Source organism: Aythya marila (genome assembly GCF_965140915.1).
Source record: "Aythya marila genome assembly, chromosome: 30".
In the NCBI taxonomy this organism is placed as follows: domain Eukaryota; kingdom Metazoa; phylum Chordata; class Aves; order Anseriformes; family Anatidae; genus Aythya; species Aythya marila.
Window position 1 is genome coordinate 1,911,871 of NC_139071.1, and position 25,038 is coordinate 1,936,908.

The 25,038-nt window shown below is 56.4% G+C and overlaps 1 protein-coding gene across 2 annotated transcripts in view; it reads left to right on the top strand.

Annotated features, from left to right (window-relative positions):
- The first annotated feature begins 13,487 nt into the window (after nucleotides 1-13,487).
- Nucleotides 13,488-25,038, top strand: part of HDAC7 (histone deacetylase 7) — a 51,982-nt gene continuing 40,431 nt past the window's right edge. The window contains exon 1 of one of the 2 annotated variants that reach the window (XM_082781245.1): nucleotides 13,488-13,629. In XM_082781245.1, coding sequence (XP_082637371.1) covers nucleotides 13,605-13,629 — 25 coding nt within the window. In that variant the 5' untranslated portion in view covers nucleotides 13,488-13,604. Of the gene's footprint in view, nucleotides 13,630-19,698; nucleotides 19,823-25,038 lie in introns of those variants that run through there. The other variant, XM_082781246.1, reaches the window with a different exon arrangement.

Genomic DNA, 25,038 nt, shown 5'->3' on the forward strand with positions numbered 1-25,038 from the left:
TGCTCTTGGTGTCTCCACCGTGATGTGTGCACCTCAGCAGCTTTGTGAGCACCAGCAGCTCGTTGCTCAATGTTGCTCGTTCCCTCCTCGGCTACAGCTGCGTGCCCAGCTCAGTCCCACAGAGCGTCGGGGCTGGGGTTGGAGCTGATGCTTTGCACCTAGATAAGGGTTTTTGAGGGAGAAAAGAGGTTATTAGGCTTTTCTGCTCTACCAGAGACAGGTGGAGCAGGGGTTCCTTGGCAGCTCAGTGCACAGGGTGGTATTTTACCCTGTGTTTTTGTCCTGGTGGCATCTATCGGGGCGCTAACCCAGCCAGAAAAGCTGGAAAAAAAAAGCCCTGGAGGGGGAAGCAACCTGGAGTTTTTAAGCCGGTGCCCAGGGTGAAGGCAGAAAGCCTGCCCGAGGCTCCAAGCAGAGTAGAGGCGGATGTTTTCCACCACTAAATCCAAGGAAAAAGTGGCTCCAAGGGGTTCCTGTGAAGAGTCGAGGGTGATCAAATGCCTCCCAGCTGAGCTTCTGTTGCCTTTGGAGGGGCTGGGACGCGCAGCGAGCAGAGCAAAAGAGCTTCAGGCGTGCTGGCCCCTAAAGCCATTAAAAACCATCCTGGAATCAACAATTACCAAAGGCCTCGCAGACGGTGTGGGGGCTTTGGAAAGGAAACATCAGGTGTTGTCCTGCGGTGGGGATGGGATGCCGCTGGTAAAGGCAGCCTTTGTTCAGGCAGGAATTACAACCAGACTCTTCTCTCCCACACCGTGCAGGAGAGGAGGTGTTTCCCCGAGGGAAAGCTGCGCGCTTTACCCTGGGATCCTCCAAAACCAGGCTGGAGAAAGCACACCGTGTCCTGCCCCGGCCACAGGGACAGCCCGGATGCGCTCCCCCCATGGCGCTGAGCGTGCAATGCTCCTCTGGAGACCCGAAGCTGCCAGCAGCTTTGCCAGCTCCAGCTTCCCTGCCTGCTTCATGTGGCCTGATTGTGGTGTTCCTGCTGTAGTGCAAGCCCATCTCCACCCCAAGAGGTTTTTTTCCCATTTGTTTGGCCCCGTGCACGCTGCCCAGCCCCGCAGCAAGCGGCGGCGGCGAGCAGGTTCAGCAGCACACTCATCTGGGGATGTGCTGGAAAATAAAAAAAAAAAAAAATTGGAGCCTTTTGGTTTTGCATACCCCATCCGGGGGCACGGGCATGGAAAGTGCCGGCGTGACACATCAGCGCTCTTGTTTTGGTCGCACTTTGCTCGATAACTTGCCAATGCCACAGTCAAATCACCCCGGTAAACAAGAGCACGAGCCAGCTCAGACCCAGAGCCGCGGCTGGCGCCGACACCTTCCCGAGCCCCGGGGGAGCTGCAGGCTCCCTCCTTGCAGTGGGTGTCGGAGGGTTAAAAATAGCCTCCAGATTTCGGTTAGTAAATGCGGAGGCAGGGAGCAGAGCGCTGTTTATCAATGCCAGGGTTTCCCCTGAGACGCTGAAATGAGTCAGATAAGAGATGGGCACAGCCGTGCACCCGCCGGCTCCTGGGGAGCTCTGTGCCGAGGTCCCTGGGGACGTGTGGTTTGGCTCGGGCTCCCAGCAGATCGGGGGGCTTTGCAGTATCCTGCCCTTGGACCCTTTGGAAAACCTCGAGCTCTGCCATCAATCTGCCAAGCCTCGGCTGCGGCAGAGTGATTTGCTAACCTGGCGCGATTCCTAGCTGGGTTTTGAGCTCACGCAGAGGGGTGGCAGGGCAGGGACGAGCATTTGGGATGGCACGGGCATCCCAAAGGGACCCACAGATGGCTGCCAGGTGCCAGCCTCTGCTGAGGTTTCTGGCGCTGGTGAGGCTGGGTGAAGACCGACCTCCCGGGACACATCTTCAGGCGTTGCTCCAACCTTTTCAGCACGTGCAATAAAATTGCTTCTGCTGTGGAGGTCGTGCAAGCCGAGCCCTGTAGTGCCAGGATCTTAGAGAAGCCCAGGGGAGGATCTCACTGTCCGTGATGTTGCATTGCTGACGCTCGAAACCTTTCCAGCAGCTGCAGTGAGGAGAGCTCCATCCCTGGGAGCAGCACGGTGCCATCGCTGCTGCTTGCTGGAAGGGAAACAGAGGGTTGAGGGCATGGTGTGGTGGGGAGGGCTGCCCAGCGAGGCTCCTCTTTGTCCCCACTGAAAATTAGGACAGGCATTTGCCTTGGCAGATGCCTCGGCTCAGCCCCACAGGGAGGGAGGATGGGGCTGAAACCATCCCCCATTTCCAGCCTGTCCCCACATCCCCCCCAGCATCTCATCCCTGCACACCCCCGGTAATACATCTGCACATGAGGATGCTGCCGGGACTCGGGAACCCTTTTCCCAGGATGAAAGCATTTTGGAGGAGGGACGGAGCCGGACCCCGTGCCAGCAGCCCCCCAGGGTGCAGGATCTGGGCCGTGCCCGGGCTGGGCTGGGGGCTGAGTTAATCGAGGGCATTTTTTCACAGCCGATGCCTCGCTCGTGGAAGCGGCGGCGGCTTCCTGTTTGACTCACACCTGACAGCCCTGCTGAATAAGTCGGGGCCTCTCGCGCTTGCAGCAACTGAATGGGGCTGTTTACAATTAGAGAACATGGGATTCCCAGAAAGAGGCTCAGACCGGACATCCTGAAGCGAAATACCCCAGGCGTCACCGGCTAAAAATAACCGTAGCAGAACAGTCACCAAACAACCAGCGTGCTAGCACCGGCCCTGGAGCAGGGCTCTCACGTATCCCATGGCACTGGGGGGGGGCACCGAAACCTTTCCTGTCCTCCCCTCTCGGTTTTTCTGGCGTAACGTGGTGCTCCTGAGTGGCTGCGGTGATTTCTCTTTGTTTGTGGATGGAGGGATATAAATACGGCACGGTTTGGCCAGCAGGGGCTGGTGGGAAGCAGCTCATCCCGCTGATGAGCTGGGGGAGCGCACAGGACCCCCCATTTTCGGATGCAGGGATGCTGCTCCGTGTTCCCAAGCTGGGTCCTGCTGTGCTCTCCCACTTACACCCCCCGAGAAAACCAGTGCCCCACCATTTCCAGTCCTTCTCCAGGTCAGGAAGGTGCTGAGGGAGGGGGTCCCCAAACGGGGACACGGCGCTGGTGGCACCAACCTCGCCACAAGCACCGAGAGGAGCCCGAGGGCTCAGCCCACCAGCCGGGCAGTCCGGTCAGCCTCTCCCTAACAGAGATTTCAGAAGAGACAAGCTCCGTTAAAAGGCACTTACGCAACCGGTTGCTATTAGAGGAAGTTTCTCTGTAACCCCAGGCAGTTAGTGGTTGATTTATGTCCTACAGCTTTAGATTTTACAAGTTGCAGGGGAGTTGCATAAGAAGAAAATTTGACCTTATACTTCTTACAAGCTTTTTTTTTTTTTTTTTTTTTTTTTTTTTTTCTCTTCTCTGCTCAGGGACATCTTTCATCCGCCTCTCACGTGCCTGGTATTTTGGCGAGGAGAGAGGAGGAAAATTGTACAGCTCAGCTCATCCTATGTGCTTGTGGACGTGTCTGTGCCAGCCGCGTGCTGGCGGTGCCGGTGGCAGACGGGGGTCCGGAGCTCGTCCTCCCAGGGCAGCTGGCTCTTGGACTTGTGGCTTTCACTATTGCGATGTCAAAGAGTGAATCCCCTAGTTCTGGGAGACTGGATTTGGCTCTTCCTGAGCTTTATCCTACGGGCTCGTGCCTTTTCCTGGTTAATTTTATTCCCCCCACCCAAAATCCCGGAGGCTGCGTTGTGTGGCGGTGCAGCAGGGCGGACAGCAGGGCTGGAGCTTGGGGGGGACCAGGACTGCAGCTTGGACACTTTGCAGCTTTTTTGATCCCATCCTACAGTATCAGGGGGAATCCCACAGGGTCAGGGCTCCTGGGGGCTGGGGGAAGCTGGAGGCTTTCACTGCAGCCGATTCACTGGGTTTGCTGCCCTAAAGGGAGCATAAATTGGGGCCGTTTCCTGCTTTTTCTGCAGCAGGAAAATAACCCTTTCCCCCCTTAATGTTTAGCTCAATTCCTGAGTTATTCATGCCTTTCCTTCAAGCATTACGGAGATGTGGCAGGGCATTAAACCTCTCTGCAGGGTCTGGGAGCTCTCTGGCACCCAGAACAGGTAAATTGGATGCTACCCACGGTGGCTGGAGGGAATTCCCCTCGGTCAGGCTGGACACAGCCCTTGGGGATTTCCTTGTGGGGTGCAGCACGGTCCCCTCTGGCATTTCCCCTGCAGCAGGCACGGTGGATGCCGTGCGTGCCCTCGATTGCTTCTGCTCCTGACGTGCAGCAGCAGCGAACACGCCGTGTGGGGGTTGCTGAGGACGATTTGGGACTTTTTAACTCCACGGAGATGGGGTAGATGGATCCCCAGGGATCGTTTCCAGTCCCATGGCCCGTCCCAGGTGACTGCTGTCACTTCATGGGGCTGAATTCGTGTCAAGGCAGTGGAGGCAGGCAGAAGTCTTCTGCCTCATGGAAACTTCACTCGGGCTCTCTCCTCATTTGCCATTTGCCTGTCTCCTAAAATAGCAGTTGCTTAAACGAAAAGCACACATTAGTGACTTGTGAACAGAAGGACAATTACAGGGAGGAAAAACTAATTTCCCCCAGCGTCGTGGGGGAAAGACACTGCTGCATTGTCTGAGTCCTTCCCAGCAGAATAACCGGTCCAGGTTCTCTGCCCCCGGCTATTTTTGATGGCGAGAGTTTGTGAACTCTCTTGTTCTCGGCCTCCTCGGAGTCCCACCGCGGGCTGCCTCCCTGCCGAAACCTCCTGGCCTCCCCGTCGACATGCAAAAAGCTTCGTTTGCTCGGGGGCCGACCCGGCTCCTCCATCTGCTCTCGAGCAGCGCAGGAGCGGAGCCGCGCGCTGGCAGGGGCGCCGGTGGAAGCAGCCAGCTCTGAGTAAATATTGCTGGAGGGACAGGCTGCCAAGCACGGGGAAGACAATATCGGTGCTCCGAGATGCTGAGCGAGGAGCTGGGGCCATTCCTGCTTTTGTTGCAGGCTCCCCGGGTGCTCCCTGTGCTCGGGCAGCGGCTCGCCCTGCTTGCAGAAGCGGCGGCTCCTTTGCTTTTCTCTGCCCCGGGAATTGGGACCGGCCCTTCGTTCGCGTGGGTGTCCGCTGCCATTTGGAAATCTCAGCTTTGGGTTGGTAATTCTCAAAGGGAGGGACTTTTCCCTTCCTGGGCGAGTGTGGGTGGCTCCAAAGCTGCTCCAATTTTAGTATTTTTGCACCACCCGGCAGCTATAAAACCGGGCATCCTGCTGCATCTGCTCCCGGGATATTCACCGCCCGGGAATCCCCAGGTGACCAATTATGCCAGTGGGAACGTTCATGGAAACAGGCCATTTTCAGCGAGGGCTCAAAGCGTTTTCAAAAGGTTGGTAGAGTCCCAAGAGCTCCTGGCAGCTTCACTTTATTTTGAAACCGGTTGGCCCCCAGCTGGGTGTGAGAGTAAAATGAAAGGATGCGAGATAAACCCACTTGTGCGAGAGAGTGAGCCTCTGCCCGAGGCAGCGCAGCATCAGAGGTCGTCATTCTGAAACCGAGCATGGAAACTGCACTGAGAAGAAAGCTAGAGAGCAGGGCTCGGGCTCCTCGCCACACACGGTGCAGACCACACTAAAGAGCTGCTCTGCTTGGGGACTGTCACATGCACTGGGGTGAAAGAGAGACAAACCCAAAGGGCAGCAGGCAGCTCTCCGCTCGGGCCGGGCAGATGAGCGCCGACAACAAAGGTACTCTCGTCCAACCCATCTTCTCTGCTTAAACGCGTCTCCGGGCTTTCTTTATCCTCTGCTCTTTGCTGAACGTCTCCCGTGTTCCTCTGGCTGCCGTCATCGCTGCGAGCGGGGTTTCAGCCGTGCCCCGACCTAGGGAGGAGGCGTGGAGGTGGAGGGCAAAGGATGGTGAGGCACGGAGGAGAAGAGGCTCCAGGCGGTTTTTAAAGCCTGTGTTTGTGCTGTGCTTACTGCCGAGCAAGCTGCCAGCATGCCCAAGAGCTCGGGGAGCATTTATCGGGAAACACGGTCGGTCTGTGCCCCGCTGTAGCTCCGGCACTGGGTGACCTGCACCCTACCCATTCCTTCGCCCTGCTCCTGCACATCCTCCCCAGGAACACGCAGGGAGTGAGGGATTTCTTGTCCAGCCGACCCGTTTTGGTGTAGTGCGTGCTGTGCTATGACCACCCTCGCTCAGATGTCCCCAGGTCCCCTCCATCGCCGCTGTTGGTGCTGTGAGCAGCCGGGGGATGCTCTGGCAGGCGAGCTGTAGCAGGGTGCTTCACCCAGAGGATTTCCTGGGTCCCTGCAGGCAGGAGGGGAGTGCAGGCAGAGCAGGCAGCTCTTGCTCACGTTAGGCGTATGCAGGGCAGTTTCTCACCGTGTAACCCCATAAAATCTCCTAGCAGGTGGGGGACGACTCCCTTCTTTTATGCAGCAAAGGCTGCACTGCTTTGGGTTTGAGCTTTTCCCTTTGCCTCGTATCCTAGCGAGGTAAAACGGAGCGTGGGCTCTCGTGGGACACCAGCGCTCCCCACTTTCCAGGCTAGATGCTCACTTTCAGGTCATCACCTTCAAAGCACGAAGCTCTCCTTGCTGCTCCTCGAGACCCCCTTGTCTGCGCAGCACCGTGGTGCTGTGCGACCCACGGCACGGGTGGCTTTATCCGACGTGGGCTCTCCGGACAATATCTTTGTGCTGTTAAACCATCAGGATACCCAACGTCCACAGCATTTCCTTACATCACATCTGCCTCCACCTCGCAGAGCCCTGGACCAAGGGGCTGGAGCCAGGAGGTGGGGAGCATCCCCTCTTTTTTCTCCATCCCAAGGCAGCGCAGCTCCCCTCTCTTCTCACACCACCACCACCCCCCCCCCCGCCCTCTTTTTTGTGAAAAGTTTGGGAAATCACATCAAGATAGAAAAGCACATGTCATGACACCATGGTTAGAAGGAGGGAAGCTGTGATGGAAGAACTTCTTGAGGTTCGTCCTACCTCAAAAGTGCTGAAACTGGTGTAACGTTCCCACAGCCCAGCCTGGGAATTTCCAACTAAAAACAACTTGTTTGATTTCCCTGGGCTGTTGAAAGCTCTGAGCACATGCTCAGGGTGCTCTAGAGGTTTCAAGAAGCACAGCACAAGTTGGGAGAAGTGCTACTTTTAACATATCGTGACCCTTAAAGCTAAATCTCATGATCTAAGTGCATCTGATGTGGCTTTTGGATGGTTGGCCTTAGCACAGCAGGGGTGTTTCAAGCGCCCCGTCTCTTGGTTTTGTTGGGGATAGTGAGGAGGGAAGGAGAGGGAGAGGATCCATCAGCAAGGAAAACGGAGCCCTACACGTGATGGGAGGTCTTTGGGAAGCAGGGAAGAAAGTGAAGGAACATTGGAGACATCATAAAGAAGGAGAGTTTTCAGTCTCAGGGGTCCTACAGCTCCTCCCAAGCCAAGGAAACTCCTTCAGGGCCATTCTCTGCAGCTGGTCGTGTTTGTGCAAATTGGAGTTGATTAGAGTCACTTGGCCAGGAGCTGATGAAATAGCTGCAGCAGGTCCTCTCCTCTCAGATGTGCTCCTTCCTCTGCTAATTTTCTCTTGCTTTGTTAATGCTTCACCGAGAACAGGCTCTGGTTTGGGGCTGTTTTTTCTCCCTGCATACAGCAGCGAGGCCAAGTGAGGAGAGCAGCAGAGATGCTCATGAGCAGGTGTTGCCCTGATCCAAGAAGACCGCAGGTTTTAAGGAAAGCTGCAAGAAAAAATGAGTGGAAGGTAACTGCTTAAAAGCCTGAGCATCAGCGATGCTGCCCTCAGAGGGAGGAAAACTGCAAAAAAAAACAGAATTTACATACTCCTCGTGCTGAAGAGGTTTAATGTGCAGAGGCAGAGCAATGTGTGGAGGCTGGGCTGTTGTTTTTAATGTTATTTAGGCCGTTTTGCTCGTAAAAGCAGAGTGAGGAAGCAAAGTGGCTAAAATTTATGCTGCACAAACTGGGTTGTTTTTATCACGGGTGCTTGTGAGCTCCGTATTTAAAACCTGGGAGATTTCTACTGCTGAGGTGAAAAGAAGGGAAGGGCTGGATGCTTCTTGATGGGCTGAAACCCCTGTAGGGCAGAGAAAGCTGCTCTGGGGCTGAGAATTGACTTAGAGCTGGTGTTAGGCAAAAAAAAAAAAAAAAAAAGAAAGAAAACATGAAAAGACACAGATGTGAGAAATGTGAGCTCCTCTGGTGGCAGTTTTGGAACTTTATGCACAGCCTGTGTTCACCTCGTCTTCCTCTGCATTTCCTGGGAAATAATGACACGATGCTGGGGGGTGAATTGTGCTGCCTGCTCAGAAAAAGCATCCAGCTCCTCGCCCTGCAGTCGCAGGCAGAGCCAAACCTCTGTAGCAATGACAGAGGATGAGCCACGTCTTGTTAGGAGTCAGGGGGTGCTTTTTATACCCAAACAGGATGGCTCCCAACAGATTACTTTGAATCTGAAGTGTGAGTAATCGCGCAGTCATGGGGATGGTGAGGTTACAATTGTTAAGAGGAAGCCTTGAAAATTGTCAAGTGTCGCGTTCAAAGCTCACACGAGGGCAGAACCCATGTAACAGGGACCACAATGTGCCGAAACGTTGCTCAATGAAACCTCAAACGAGACTGCTTCATTGTATGAGCCCTGGTTTTTAAAAATAGCTCTGCTGAAAGCGTTCGAGTCCATGGCGAGCGACTGCAGCAGAGGAAGGTGGGAGAGAAAACCCGTGCAGAGCGTTTTGGATGGGGCAGGGTCTTTTTCTTCTTGCTTTTGGGAGAGGTGAAAGAAACCTTCAGCTCTCGGCGAGAGGAGGTGGAGGGGAAAGGGACCCTGAGTCAAAGCTGAAGAGGCCACCGAGGGCTGGCAGCGGGCTGTGACCCGGCACCGCTGCCCAGGTTGGGACCTCCTGGTGCCCTTCCACCATTGTGTTGTCCCATAAGGGAACAACAGCCCTGGAAAGGGTTGGTGTGAATGCTGAGGAGCTTTTTTAGGGGATCCAGCTGATGTCTGTCCCCAGGAGAACTCGTAGCCATCTGGCTGTGATGCCTCTCCCGCAGCATCCTTCCTCTGAACTTACCCCCCCCTCCCTCGTTAGATAAAACCCATCGGAGTTATTCGCTCCATCTCAAAGATGCCATCAACCGCAATCAAAGCCACGGCTTAGCCAGCAAAGCGTTAAAGTCTCTCCCGGAAACTCTCCGAGAGAGGAAGGGAGCTGGCCAGAGGCAGCCTTGGGCCCCTGCCAGCCGCTGCTGCGCAGCCTGGGCCGTCCCCTGGCCACCTCCCTGCCAGCCCCAGCCGGGGACATGCACGTCATGGGTTGTCCCCTCGCTTTTTTGGGGCATAAACGGTGCTGGGGGGCTCGTTTGGATGTCCCCTGCTGGCATCTGTCTCTGTCCTACCCCTGTCCTCCGGGGGTTTTTGGCAGCGCCCGCGGAGCACGTGGTGTCGCCGCATCCAGCGGTCACAGCGGGGCCTTGGGGGGGAGGTCTGGGGGGGACATTGCTGGGAAGAGCAACCACCAGAAGCACTCAGTGGGGCGGTGGATGTGGGCAGTGGTGTGGGGAAGTCTGAAAATGCTGCATGTGGCACAGAGCAGTGGGTATTTCCCTCTCGTCTCCTCCAAACCCCAGAGATGAGCCTGCCACGGGCCGGTGCCTGGGCTCCCCGAGGTTGCCTCCCCTCTCCGACCAAGGCTGGCCCATAGCCCGGTCCAGGAGGAAGCCCAGGCTGTGGGAGATGTCCCCATGCTCAGGGGTTTTGCCTTTGCACCACTTTCTGTAGCTTCTAGAAGCTGCTTGGAGCTGGGGATGGGCTCAGTGGGTGCTGGGGAGCTCATTGGCAATGAGACGGATGCAGGAGCATCATTTGGGGGGGCTGCAGATGCTGAAAAAGCAGATGTCCCCCCCCCACCATCCAGGTCAGCACATCAGGGATGCACTCCTGGTGCTGCTCATCCCGGGAGCAAGGTGACAGCATCACCCTGGGGACGTGGATGGGAGGAGAACAGAGGATGGAGAAGCACCGAGGAGCAGCCTCTGTGGACCAGAGGTGCTGGATTTGAGCCTGGGGGGGGGGTCCAGGTACGTGGTGGGTCCCTGATTGCTGGGGGCTGCTCTCCTCTGGCTGTCTCCATCGCAAGGGTGAGTTAAACTCGCCCAGCCTTTGGGTGAGTTACGAGCAGAAGCCACCGGGACTGGCCTCTTCCTGAGGATGGCCTGATTGTGGGTAGGATGTGGCTGCTCAGCAGCCTTTGGGTGCATCCTTGCCCAGGGGTTTTAGGCAGCTGCGTCCCCACAACTCTTTTGTATTCGCCTTTTTGGTCGTCTTCTGCTCTTCGAGTGTTGTGCAGTTGTCGGAGGCCAGCTTGGGTTCCTCTGCGGCTTTCAGAAGCGCTGAAACCCCACACCTCCTGTTTGGGGAACGGTGCTGAGCTCAAAGAGCGAGCAGTGACCCCAAAAACACAGCGCTCGCCTCAGTGGCCGTGTTCAGAAATGTGAGTCCAGCAGCTCTGTCGGACTTGTCCGTGACAAATTTTGCTGTCAGACCTTTGGGGACAGCAGAGGAGGAGAAGAGGAGGGGAGCTGGTGCCCGAAGCCACCTCCCTTGGGTAAAACAACCACTGGGGTACCCGGGTGTCAGGAGCCCCTTTTTTTTTGCCTCCATGGATTACCCCGGATCAGACTCTTTTCTTCTTCTTCTCTGCCATGAGCACTGGATATTTCTGAGCTGTCTGCAAGGGCGGCTGCACATGTGTCTGGGTCCACCTGGTGGCACTGTGTCTGCCCCAAGTGCTGCAGGTGAGGCCTGACCTGCTTTGGGAAGACACTTTGGGATCCTCAGAGGAGGTTGGTGCAGGTGCCAGTGATGCCCTGGGTCCCTGCACTGCACGGCTGATCCCATAGCTGGCTTTGTCTCAAGCAGGAGGCCCCTAGCTGCTGCTTCCATCCCAAATTTTTTGGTGATCCCTCAACAACCCTCTGGTTGTCCAAGTCCTGTGTGACAGGAGACCTTCTACCCTCCACCTCTCCACGGCACTTGCCTCTCATGCAGGACATCCATGCCCTGTTCTCCTTTTCTCTCACCTGGGGACTCATCGGGGTGCTGAGCTCCTCGCATTCTCAGCAAGCTCCAGGCATGACCTAACCCTTTCCACGTCGCCCGTCTGCGCTGCCGACACGTTCGCCGGGGAATCGGCACCAAGGAGCCGAGCGTCGCCTCCAGCCTCAGCCGGCGGGCTGGGAGCTGAGATCATAGCTTGCTGGGTGGAAAGATTTACTAGCACGGTCATTCCTGGTGTGTTTTCTGAGCCTTTTTGAAAGGGGAAGAAAAAAAAATCCACCTTTCCCTGCAGACCCGCCTCGTCTGGTGGTGCAGCTGCTTTGCTGAGTCTGGGGATGGCTCAGTGGCCGTCCAGGTAGACCATGGCCAGGGTTGAGGACACGGTGGTTGCCATCACAAAGCTCCAAAACAGATCGGCCCTTCCAGTCCGAAGAACCTCCTGGTGTTCCCCGTATCAAGGCGGGGTGAGCTTTGTGCTGTTATTAATAGGAGAACAGGAATTTGGGAATTGATTCCAGCTGTCGAATTGATGGAGAAAGGACTGTGTCCCTGGATGGGTTGTGCCGTCCCTTAAATGCTCCTCATGTCTTATTGAACTGAGCTCATCCCCGTTTGAATCTTGCCCTGCTGTTGTTGCACAAAGACCCTTCTGCACGGAGAACCTTCCCCTGGAGGCACGCTGAGCTCTTCAGCCTCCCAAAGCATAGCAGGACATACAGACACTGCACCTTTACCAATCTGTGGGCTGTTTCACCACCCTGTAGGGCTGTGCTGCATCTCCAAACAGGAGATGTGGGGTTTCTGTGTTTTTAGTAGCCCCCAAACCTCGCGTGCTGCAGGATCACTGCCCTGCTCTGCTCCGGAGCAAGAATTGAACATGGGTGCATGCTGCAGGTTGCAGTTGGCTGGTGTAAAAGGGAGAAAACCTCTACCTGGCTTCTTTTGCTCTTGGTTTCCCAGCCACAAGAGCAGCCCAGAGCCTGCTTTGCTTGCAGCACTTTCCCCTGTGTGTTACGGACACCGGGGGCTGTCCTGGTGCTTTCAGAGCTGTGCCAGGCTTTGGAGGAGCCACGCGCGCAGATCTGACGGTGGGACTTTCCTGAGGGCAAGAATTTCTCTCACCTACCTTTAGATACCTTCACTTGAGTGGCACGTCAAAACCAACGGAGAGAAAGAGCTTTTCTAGGGCGTGAGTCACGCGGGCTCTTTCGGAGCTGTGCCGTACCTGCTCTGCCCAGGGATTTCACAGGTGGTTTTTTCGCTTGCGGTGCCATGTGAAGTTGTGCGCCTGGATCTCCTCAGTTGTGTTTTCTATCAGCTCACCCATGGCAAGCTGCTAGCTTGAAATCAGTATTTCCTTTCCCTAACGAGCTTGGTGAGAAAATCCCAACTGTATGGGTCGAGGCGGGTTAAGGAACAGTGGCTGCCAAGCTGAAGTGAAGCCGGGTGGCTGTACCCAGGCAGGCTGTGGGGATGAGGTGGAGCTCTCATTTTGCACCCTGTAGTCAAAGATTTGGTTCATATGTCTGAAGGTTTTGGCCCCGAAACCCATCCTGAGAGCAGAAAAGCCATTTTTTTGCTTTAAATGCACAAGGGGCCAGCAGTGGGGACCCAGATCTGGGTGCTGGACCCCGATGTGGGGCTGCAGCTTGTGATGCCAACGTGCCCAGCAGCTCCGAGCGCTGCCAGACGCTTTTGTTCATTCTCCTGGTGTTTAGGAAAACACGGTTTTGCCGGCTATTATTTCTTTATCTGGATACAACCCCTCTGGGCATTGGGAAGGGAAATAAACAATTTCCAGCTACTCAGGTGGTGACATTTGTAAACCGTGCCGCAACCTCACATGGCCCCTTTCTGGGAGACGGTTTGGTTCGAGCTTCTCTAATGGAAAAAGCAAGGAACAACAGGTAGAGGCTGATGTATACACGCAGGAGGATTACGTGTGGTTGCCACGTTAGGCTTGCTTTTAAGGGTATATTAAGAGGAAAAAGAGAAAGGGGGATTGGGCAGTGCCTTGCTTTGCAGGGAGCGTGCGGTGAGGTGCCCGCTGGGGTGCCTGGGTGCGTGCACAACCCCCGGGGTGAGGAGCCGTGGTGAGGAAGGGGCTTGAAATGGGAGGTGAGGATTTATTTGGCAGGCGGCTGCGGGGCAGAGAGCAAAGCCAACAATTCTTGCATTTGCTGCCGGAGTCAGGAGAGGGCGTGCGGCGCAGGGCTGCGGCTGTTTGCTACAGAAATATTTAGTCAACTCACAGCGCTGTTTCGAAAGCTAAATTGAGAGCTGCTCCGGCTCCTTCCCCAGCCCATTGTTGTGGTTTTACAATCACATTTTCCTGTTTTTAAAACAAATGTTTTTCTCTCCCCCGGGGCTGTACGAAAGACCCAGGAGAGCAGCAGGGGAAGCTGGCGGCCGGGCTGCCAGCGGGGCCGGGCTGAGCACGCATCGCCCCTCTCCTCTAATTGCCCCTGGCTTTGCGCAACGCCACCAAAAACGGGAGGGCAGAAGCGTGGCTGTTTTCAGGCGATGGTTCCTCTTTGCCGTGCTGCGGTTTCATGCTCAGCAGAAGGACGGCCGAAGGTATTTTTGTAGGTTTTATTCAAGGAGTGTCTATTTAAAACCAACCTCCGGGCTGCCAAGCGGGTGTCATTCCTCAGTTAAAAGAGCAGGCGGAACACGGGGCTGGTGGGGACGTGGTGTGGCTGAGCAAAGCCCCGCAGGGCTGTGGGGGATTTGGGTGGCTGGGGGACCCCCGAGGGTCCTCAGATCCCAAGCCCTGGCTGAGATGGTGTAGGGGATTTGGACCCTGCAGCATCTGTAACGGTGCTGCCAGGCAAGGGTCTGTGGAGGAGAAAAATGATTTATTGTACGGGCACCTAGTTCCTGTATGCACCCAGTCTGTGTTTTGCATTTAAAAGTGAATACTTTGACATTCCCTGAATGGAAGTAGAGGGGTTTGATTCTGAGCAGGAGCAGGGTCACCGTCACCTGCACTCAGCTGCACCGGGGATTTTTTCAGCCAGGGCACAACTGGGGAGAAAACTGCACCACCAGAGGGCTGACGCTGGGCTAACCGGCCTGCTCAGCCCCTGCTCTGGCCCTGCTGCCTTCACTCGTACACGCTGAGACCCTGAGATACGAAGCATGAAGGTGTTCAGCACCTGGGCTGCATCCTGACTGCCCCATCACTGGAGCCTGGTTTACCCGAGGCGCCGCTCGGAGCCTCCTCTCCTGCCCAGCCGAGCGTTGCCCAATTTGGGGTGTGAGTTGCTGCTGCTGTATTATACATCACCAAACAGAAAGGCATCGAGCCCTCTTGTGCACAAGTCAGCAACTTGCCCACCACCCACCTGGGTCAGCCTGTGGCTGGCAGGCTCAGCAGGTTGGCCTCGAACTGTCCCCAGCCTCCCAAATTCTGTCACGGGCAGAGGAATAATTGGGGCAGAAAAAAAGGCAGAAGGTTTGGGATGGAGAGGTTGGGCTGGGAGGTGTGTTTTAATCCCTGCTCGCGCACCAAGGAGACACGTGCAGGCTCCTTGCTGTGTTTGCAGGCTGCAGGGCTCTCCGGTGCTGTTGGCATCACTCCAGCAGGTAGTGATGTCCCTGCTTGGGTTTGTAGGGGGAAGATAAAAGCATGCTTGGAGCAGACAGCGTGTGCTGGAGCATTAGCAGATCCACAGCTCCTGAGCGGGAGCAGGCAGTGATTTTTAGCATTTTATACTGTGGCTACAGCAGCCTTCAGCCAGATCGCATGCTCCTGCTACGTCCCAGAGAGGCCAAAATATCCCCAAACCAAGCACAGCCCCATTTTCTCCTGTTAAGCAGGAGAAACCTTTGTTTTTTCTCATTTTCTCACCCCAGCCACGGGGATTCAACCGGTCCCTGGTGGGTGCTGGTGGCGGGTGCCCCAGATAGCACCAGATTAGCAAGCGATCCCCAGCTTGCACGCGGCCCTGCCGGTGCCAACAGCAGCCAGGCGTTTGCCTGGTCTCTCCACACCCCACGGAAACGCAGGGGTGCTGCTGGTTCCCAGGGCTCTGCCGAGGAGAGCCCTGTGCCAGCAGAAAGCTGGCCGCAGCCCAGGTTCCCAGCCCAGCACCGTAAAACGGGGTGGGTCGGGGCGCCGGGCGCACGTCACAGGACGCTGTGCTCCAGCGAGTGTTCTCTCGGCTGATCCAAAGCCCTTGTCATCGGCTCGCTGCAGCCACCACCTCCTGATTTTGGAGGCGTCCCCGCTCACAGCAGGGCAAGGAGGCTGAAAGTGTGGGAAGGGGAGCAGTCCATCCCCTTCAGCCCTCCAGGATGCCCCCCAGATGAAAGCTGGGCTGCCCGTGGTCCCGATGCTGATCCTCAGTGCAATTCTGCACCCCTTGGTTTCCCCACCTCTGCTCCCCTGTGCACGGCTCCAAGTGCTCATCCCCACAGCTCCTGCTGCGCCCCCAGCCCTGGGGACGTCCCCAGCTTTATCCTCGCCTTTTCCAGTGTGCTGAGCCCGGTCGCATCCAGCTGCCCCAGCTCAGTGGGGAGCCACCACCGCCACCCGCCCTCCTCCAGGACCTTTTTTGGGCTCCTGGTGCTGCAGGTGAAGAGCTGGGGCGAGCCCAGGCAGCGGCTTCGGCTCCTTTGTTGGCGGGTGGAGGGTTGCACAACGCGTGGGGTGAAGCGTGTTCATCTCCTCTGATGAAAATAGCTTGGTTCTTTCACAACTGGCAGCGGGTCCTGCACAGGTCCCCCCTTCCCCAGCCACAGCAGAGAGCCCCGGCCTCTCTGGCAGTGGTCTCCAAGGGAGGAGAGATGTAAGAAGGGGAAGTGGTGCCTGCTTTCCAGGCTAAAAATACCGCCCATGCTTCCAAAATAATCTTGGTTGAGCGATTGCCTTTAACCCCGTGCTCCGGGGCTGCCAGCTGGGTGGGTTCTCCAGTGATTTTGGGTGGGAGGAGGTCTTGGTGGGACCCTCCTGCTGCTGGAGGTGGGTTGTGCTCCTCGGCCACGGGTAATTTCTGCACGAGGTGGGACCAGGAGAAGGCAGGCTTGGATGTGGGAAGGGGACGGGAGTCCCAATTGCTCCTCACTGCCCTCCTCTGCTCGCTGAAGCACCTGGAGGAGATGCAGGGCTGAGAGCTGGGGGAGCCGTTTGCTCAGAGACCCTAGGAGCAGCTTCAGCCCTTTGCACTTCCAAAATGCAAAAATGAAAAAATTAAATCGCAAATTTCAAAGCCAAATTCAAAGACCTCTAAAACTCCTGATTTTTTTTTTTTTTTTTCCCAGCCCACCCCAAACCTGACCTTTTTGTTTGGGCTGATCTGGAAGAGAAAAGCATCAACTCCTGAGCCTTTGGGAAGGATGAATTTAGGAGAATTTGGGGCACTGCACAGCAAAAAGGGCTAGAAAGGGAGAATGAAACCCTTTTTCCTGCTGCTGCTGAACTTAAATCCTAAAGAAAGGTCCCAATCAATCGCACTTCTGATTGGCTTCGCTGAGCGATATGCAAATTTATGCAGAGTGGGGCTTGCTGGGACTTCCATCGTGAAGTTATTGCGCGTTCTCAGAATGAGCTGGTAGTCATAAAAATGTTGCAGTGGCAATTTTGGTGTCATTTGGGGCTCAGGAGGCATGTTACCATGCTCTGCAGGCTGCGTGGGGTGAGCCCAGGCTGGACCCGAAATGCAGAGCACCCAGTTTAGCAGCTGGGTGCTGTCTGAGGGTCACGCATCTCCTCCGAGGGATTTTCCCAAGCGTTTCCAAGGTAAAACTGTAAAGAAATGAACTTTCAAAAGTTTGGAAATGACCGGGAAGGACAAGGCAAGCGAGAAGAAACCCAGCATCAATGAGAGGGGAAAGGGAAAGCCCCAGAGGTGAGATTCACGGCGAGCAGCTGCAGCTTGAGCCTCCCAGCTTCAGAGCGCACCGAAAATAACTGCTCGCTAACCGGGGCTTACAACTGGGTGCCAGCCTGCATGCACGCATGCATGCTTGATATGTAACTTCCCATATTCTGTTCTGGTATCGTGAAAGCGAGCAAAATAGCTCGGCAAAAAACACAGCCACTGCCCACCCGTGTTTCGGTGTTTACCTCGCCGCATCTGCACCGCTTGACCTCTGGAGGTGCGGAGCTGTGCAGCCGAGCCGTGAGCTCCTCCAGGTCTCCTTGTTCTGGGATGTGGCAGGGTTTTGCTGTGCATCTGAAGAGATTTCTTCTCTGGAAAAGAGAAGTGTAATTCAGTGGTCAGAGAATCCCCCCCCCCCTTGCTTCGGATTTCCTGGAAATGCAGCTGTCCTCTCGCCAAGGAGCCACGCCAAATAACCGCCATCGCGGGCTGCTCCCCGGGGCGATGCCTTTGGAGGGGACTTGAAGCCCCTGAGCAGCACCTCCTTGGGTCTGAATGTGGATTTTTTCCTTTCCTTGAGACCCTGGGGTCCCACCCGGTGCTGCGTGGGGATGGTCCCACTGTCCTGCCCTCTGCTCATCCCACTCTTGCCCTGCTGGGTTTGGGAACGGGCACGGCAGAGCGAGGCGAAGGAACAGCACCGCCAGTCCTTAGGAAATGCTCGGAGAAAGGTGTGTCTTCAGCCTGCAATTTGGTGCAATTTGGGAGTTTTACTCGGGGCTATGCAGAAGCGCCTATCTCCATTAGGGTTTGCAATCATCTTCCCAGGTTGGGGCCTCCTGCCAGCACGTCTGCAGTCCCTTTTCTCGGTGGCTTGGGTGTTCCCCAAGGATGGAAGGGACTCTGGGTCAGCTTCGACCTCTAGCCCCAAGGCTTTGAACCATATTCCCTCCTGTCTTGTGTCTTTCCTACCAGCTGGCTGAGGGGTTGCTGGAGCAAGCTGCTTGCATTCCCTCCTGTTGAAGCAGGTCTGCCTATATAAAATAATAACATATTTATCATCTATGAGATAATGCAGCTCCCTCCTCCTGGGCCATGAGGAGCTCTCAGTGCTCCCAGGGGTGGGCAGCCTGGATTTTTCTCTGGTTATTGCAATTCCACTGGAGCTGCTGAGATGGTCAGGGTTGAGCACAGGGCCTACAAGAAGAGGTGAGGGGATGTTGAGCATCCACATATTTATAGACGTGGAGTTTTAGAGCACCTGAGAACACTGCTCTGAAAAGAAGTATCTGGCTCGACTTCAAGCAAAGAGCTGCTGTGCTGGTTGAATTTATGGCGGACTGCAATCTGCATAATATTCCAGATTAATATCATTCCGTTTTCAAAGAGAAAATGCTTAAGACAGGGATATAAATAGCAGGAGAAAAGGCTGGCAAGCTTCATGGCTTTTTGCTGCTCGCACATCCCGTGTCTTTCTGGAGACCTTACTTGACCAGGGGCTGCGTCAAACCTAGTCAATGCGGGTGCTCAAAGGGAGGCGTCGCTGCTGACCGAATCCCGAGGGATGTGGGCAGGAAACGGCACCACACAGCTCTCCCCTGCAGACTTTGATGGATTTCAGATTTTGCAAGGAAATCTGCGGCGAGGAGTCTTTTTCCAAAAGTAATTAAGCGAGTCGGGCTCAGGGTCCAGCTGCAAGAGGTTTTAGATGTGCAATACCTAGTTTTTCCTCCTTAAATGTGCCCGTGGATTGTACCGGGCTCTCTCTAGCAAAGAACAGCATCCTGCAGGATTGGGAAGCAAGATAAAAAGCTGCAGTTACAGCAAAGCTTCTTAACGCAGAGCTCTTGCTGCAAGAGGCGAGTTTCTTAAGCCTCTGCCTTTAACCAACCTGACCTTTAAATTTTCCGTATCTGGGATTTAGAAGCTGTTGTGAAGGTGCTATCGATTCTTGCTGATTTTAGGGGGACCTGCCTGGTAGGAATAAAGGTATTATGGCTGGTGGGGGGGAGCTGCTGAACCCATGGAGGTTAAATTTGGCGAGCATCCCTCTGCTGCCTTGTCCGGGATGTTGAAAAAGGACGAGGGGTGTTCAGAGGGCACCAGAGCAGCCTCCGTTTGGGGCCGGCACACAAACCTCGGCACCACATCTTGGCACCTGTAAAGGATTTTAAGCGTTTTGGTGTCAGGGCTGTGGTGGGAGCCCTCCGTCGCCCTTCCTCGGGGCGTAGATGATGCTTTTTGTTCTGTTTGTCCCCCACTGGCTTGTTCCCCCTTGCCTTGAGCATCGGGTGCCGAGGAGGGGCAGTGGGTGCTACAGGGGGGCTGCGGCCCCAAAGGACTTTTGGGGACGAGGGCTGGTGGTGACACGGGGTGCAGGATGAGGGCAAAGCCATTGGGGCCCCCAAAACCCATTTGTGCAGCAGGTGCTGGCTGGGGGGGGCTTTGCATGTAAACCCCAGCTTGTTCTGAAGTGCACAAACCCCATATTGCCTTGAACCAACCCTAAAAACCACAACCCCTCGTGGTACACCCCCTTTTATCCTCACTCCCCCCTTGCGCAGACCCCGCTTCCAGGGGGCACAGAGCCCCACTCAGGACCCCCGGGGGGGGGACAGGGACGGACCCGAGACCTCGAGACCCCCACGGGGGGCACCTAAGGCCTCGGAACAAGCCCCCACAACCACCCCCGGACCCCCTGAGGGAGGGTTTGAGGCCTCGGGGCCCGGCTCGGCCCGGCCCTGCGGGCGGCGCCATTAAACGCAGCGCGGCCGCGGGGCGGCGCCGCCCGCAGACAAAGCGGCGGGGGCCGGGCTGAGGCGAGCCGGGCCGGGCCGGGCCAGGTCCCGGTCCCTCAGAGCTCCGAGCACCGAGCCATGGCTCCCCGGCTCGGATGGGCTCGGACAGCCCGGGCTCGGCTTTGTCCCTGCATGGCCCCGCCTGAGGTAAGGCAGCGGTTGTGGTGGTGGTGGTGGTGGAGGGGGGGGGGGGACCGGGATGGAGCCGCCGCCGCCGCCGGTTAGGGTCTGGGGGAGGGAGCGGCTGCGGTTTTGGGGAGCCACCTGGGGTGCTGGGGGTCGTGTCGGGTGCTGGGGGTCCCCCCCCCTATTGCTGGGAGTTGCCTTGTGTTGCTAGGGATTGGCCCCGGGGGTGCTGGGGTCCCCCTTCGTTTTGATGGGGGTCCCCTCGGATTGCTAGGGCTTGGTGCCGGGGGTGTTGGGGTGTCCCCCCCCATATTGCTGGGGGTCCCCCTGTACTCTAGGGACTGGCCCGAGGGTGTTGGGGTTCCCTGTATTGCTGAACCTGGGGGTCCCCTATATTGCTGGGGGTCCCCCCGTATTGCTGAGGACTGGCCCTGAGGGTTCTGGGGTCCCCTGTATTGCTGGGAGTTCCCCCAAATTTCTGGGGTTTCCCCCATAGCGCTAGGCATTAGCTCTGGGGGTCCCCCCGTATTGCTTGGGGTCCCCCAGTATTGCTGAGGACTGGCCCTAGGGGTGCTGGGCTCCCCTGTTTTACTGAACCTGGGGGTCCCCTATATTTCTGGGGGTCCCCTCATATTGCTTGGGGTCCCCCTGTATTGCTGGAGACGGGGTGAACGTCTGCGTAGACAGCTCTGTGGGGCCGGGCTGTGGGTGACAGCAGCTCCTCGAGCAGAACGGGGTCCCCAGGGACACGGGAGAGAGCGTGCTTGGCTGTGGTGAACTGGCTGCGGGGAGGGTTTTGTTCGGATCCCGATGCTTTTCCCTGCTGCAGGGCAGCTGGTGCTTCCAGGCAGCGAGGTTTTAAGGGACTGGGGTCACTTTGCTGGGTTGCATCCTCGTTGGGTTTATTTAATGAAATGATATCTCTCTTCCCTGTCCGAATACCTTGAGCAGAAAGGATGGGAGCAGTCGCCCTGGAAAAAAAGAGTTGTTGATAGCCTGAGTAGCCCAGCTTCATCCTGAGCCAGCACAGCCCACAGACCTGCAGGTCGTCCAGTGTTTGCTCTCAGCTGGCAGTCCCCACGCTCCAAAAAAGCAGAGCTTCCCACACCTTTTTCCATGGTGAAGGTATTATCAGGGGGTTGGGCACGTTAGGAGGCTCTGCTGAGTAATGGGATGGTTGGAGGCTCCTGCAGAGGTGGTGGTGAGATGCACGCTCAGGCTTGGCTGGCTCAGCAGCGTGCGTGCAGGAGGGAAGAGCTGCCACTCCTGGGGGAGGACAGGGAACAAACAGCCTCAGGACTTTCCCTGTGTTTAGTCCAGGAGACGGTCCCAGCTCCTGGCAGAGCTGCGTTTTATTTCGGGAGGGTGACTTCTGCTCTGTGAGGGTCTGGTCGGACACCTCTGAGCAGGTGTCTGCAGAGCATTTCAGCCCGGACGTGGCAGCGGGAGATCTCTGGCGCTTCCTGGTTTGCACCGAGGATTTCAGCACCTCCTACTTAGCTGCCTGATGCGAGCAGGAAGTAGGAGCGTGAAAATGGCAGCAAAAGTGCTTGCAGCAAGGCTGGAAGCTCCAAAGATGCAGATGTGAGAGGGTGATGAGGTTAGAGCTGTCCTGACCAGGGCCCTCAGCCTTTCTGATGTGTAATTTGGGGACAGACACGTCAAAATGTTAGGGCTGGGCTATGTAAGCATGTTGTCTTATCCTAGGAGAGCGTGGCACGAGGGTGGAGGTGCTGTGCAGGTGCACGTGAGGGTGATTTTTCCTGCAGTTCATCAAACTGCGTAGCTGCATCCTCCTGGGATGCAGGATGGTGTCCAGCTCAGGGTCTGTGTTGTGTTTTGAGGTAGGTGACTCCAGGGGTGTGAGCGACAGCACCCATGGCAGAAACAGTTCGTGGGAGGCTGAAAGCCAATGCTGCAAAGCCTGCACCATTTAGAAACGGTTCTAAGAAAAATAATGTCTGAAAATGCTAGTGGTAAGGAGGCTTTGTGTTGGGAGTCTCTGCAATCAGGCTTTTAGGGTTTTTTCTTGTTCAAGTAGTGGATGAAATGGTGGAGCACTGCAGGAGGTCCTGCAATCATGTATTTAACAGCTGGGACCTTGGTAAGGGGAAGAAAAACAAACAATTGCGTTGTCAGTGCTCTGAAATCAGGCAGCTCCTGCATCGTCACCTGGCTCTGGCAGGGCTATGTACGAATCTCTTTGCTTTGCCTCGAGCCTGAGCCAGGTTTCTTGAAGGTTCAGGCTTCGAGACCTTAGTTTCCCTCTTGATTTTCATCCAGGCCCCTGCTTCGTCCCCTGCCCTGGCCGTGGGGGACAGGGAGAGGACGGGTAGGTGACTCAGTCCTGCGAGCTGTTGCATCGAGTCCGTCCCGAGGTCTGTGTCTCATTATCTTGCTATGCTCCCCGAAGGCAAGAATGCATCCTTCCCCGATTCAGGCTTTGCCGGCTTCCCACGAGCCGCTTCTCTGCTGACTTTTTGTGTCCTTAGCAAAATGGGGCTGATGACTGATGGCCAAGGAAGCGTGTCCTGGCCCTGCTGAGCCTGGCTGCAGCTGGGTGGGCTCGTGTCAAACTTGAGCAGCGCTCTGTGACCGAGGCTTTGAGAGCCCTGCCTCGGTCCAGCTCCCGCCTGCTCTCTGCCACGCTGCCCTAAAAATACTGCAGAAAGCCCTGCAGCTTGCAGCCCCGCTGAGCTGCTGCGATGTTTTTCTACCCCCGTGGGTGCCTGCAGTGAGCGTGGCTTGCGCCTGGCCCACCCCACTCCTGCCTCTTCACGGCTGCTTTATCAAATCGCCTTCCCCTGACCAGCAGGGCTGGGTGCTTGGGGTGTCAGGGGCATTTTTCTTGCTTAAAGAAGCTCCAAGTTAGTGCGTGTGCTGTCTGACGTGGTGCGGGGCTTTCGAGTGGATGGGCAGCATTTTGGAGACGTGCAGGGCTGGCATCATTGCTAATGCCCCGAATGGAAACTTTTATCAGAAAACCACGGCCCTCATTACGCCGAGCCGAGGATGTTTAGGAGAGCAGCTCCGATCCTGCAGAATGTATGCAAAGGATTTGTTTTCTTTCAGTGCCTCGAGGAGCCTCGTCTTCCTTTTGAAACCGTCTTCCAGATATAGCAGCTGTTGCCAGTGCTGAATGAGCCCGGGCTGCGTTTCGGCAGCCTCTGCGTGCCGCGCGGGGTTCGATCGCTGGCGTTTGAGTTTAGCCAGAGCAAACGAAGCTGGTATGCTTGGGTGGCTTCGTCCCAGTTGTCAAACTATAAATAGTAAACGGAGCCCGAGCGCTTGCTGGCCTGGCTTTGGAAACTTCCCAGGCTCACCTTGGAGGAGGAATTCATGCCGGGGCACATCGGCCCTTGGCAGAGAGGGGCTGGAGGCGGCGGACGCGCGGCGGGAGGCACCAGCGCCCGTCAGCGAGCTGATGAGGTGGCAGAGTCAGTCCGAGTGCCATGCGTCCCTGTCACTGGGTCCCTCTTGGGCAATATTTGAGGATGTTGAGGAAAGAGCCTCGAGGCAGTGCCAGAGAGCTCTTCGGCAGGAAAGGGAGCGTCTGAGCGAGGGTGGCCGTGGAGCTTCTGCTCCTGCGGACGTGCTGGAGCGGGACAGCAGCTCACCCGTCACATCTACCTGCTTGTCCTCCTTCCTCCTAAAAATTCGCTCTGTCCGTGCTCTAAACTCCGTGCCGTGGATGGTGCTTTCAGTTTCTTGGTGCTGTGATAATCTCCGGGATCACAGAGGTGTCTCCGAGGTTGCAGGCTGGCTGGCTTTCCGCACCGTCCCACAGCGACAACCCCGGTGGCTCTCTGGTGGCTACATGAAGCTTCATCCCATGAGCTATTTGTATCTGGCATATGCCAGCGAGGGAATTAGCTCTTCCACAGGGCTGCTGTGCACAATTGGACCGAAATACTGCTCTCAGCAGCACAAAATAAACTCTGCTGCTGCTCTGGCACGTCGCCGCACTCGCCCCGTGGCCTCTCTGTGCCGCCGGAGGTGACAGCGGGTGCTGCAGGGTGCTGGGATGGGGCTGGGGGTGCTGGCGGGGGGAATGGGATGTGGGAAGCAGCACCTCAAAAGCGAGAGCCAAACCTTTGCTTGTTTTAGGAATGACTCAGAGGATGCCATCGGGAGTTAAACGAGCAGGTAGGGCTTCCCGGAGCGCTTGGGCTTCCTGACAAGATTGCTTTTACTCGTTCTTTGGGTCGTGTTGGGTGGTTGTGGCCTTTTTATCTGCTTTGCCTCTCTCATTCCTTTTCTCCACCATCCCTTCTAGCCAAGCACGTGCTGTTCTCCCACAGCTGCCCCTTGGAAAGGAAAACTTTCGTCCCGATCCTGTTTGCATTCGAGCCCCGTGGCTGGGAAGGTGCTTGCGGAGCACCCTGGGGCCCTGCGGGTGCTGCGGGGCTCAGCTGAGGCTCCTGCAAGGAGCTGGGCTGTGGTGCTGGGAGCCCTTCAGGGGGATATTCCCGAGCCTCCACAGGAGGGGAAATCTCTTAGGCAAGGCAGGGGAAGGCAGAGTTGGTGCTGAGGCTGCTTTTTCAAGAGCCGCTCTTGCGTAAGAGTGAAGCCTTGGGCAGCACAGAAAACGTGGAGAACGTCACTTCCTCGCCAGGGCTGGAGACAGGAGCAGCCCTTTCTGAACTTCTTCCTTCATGTGGATCCAAAACTTGCAAGGCTTATGCAAATCCCGCAGGTTCACCGGCAGTTTGATGCTCTTAGGTTGCAGAGGATGTTTCCGTGCATAGCCCGGGGGTGCAGCTGCCGAGCAAAGAGCCTCCTCTCTTCCTGCCATCGACTCCTTTCTAGATCTGACTGCCTTAAGCAACACTTAAGAGGCACAGGCTTCGCAGTAGCGTCTTCGGGGCGAGAATATTCACAGCAGAGAGGTCGTGGGGAGGTGTCTCTGCTCCCCGGGCAGCCCAGGGTGGATGGGGAGCAGCATTCAGCTTGCCCGCAGGCTTTGCTGTGTCCTTTCTGCTGCCTTTGTGGGCTCACCCTGCCTCCTCTGGCCTTGCTGCCCTTGTCCTGGTGGCTCCTTGCTCTCCCAGGGCTGTTGGGGACAGAGGATCAGCTATAAGAAGCAGCTGCTGGCTGGCTGAGGGCTGGAATCGGAGCTGTGCGCTCCCGGTGCCCCGCGGGAGGGTTTGGAGGATGCTTTTACAACACACAAAACCAGCAGGTTTGAGGAATTCACTTATTTAGCACCGCAGGCTCTGTCAGTCCCGGCTTGCGAC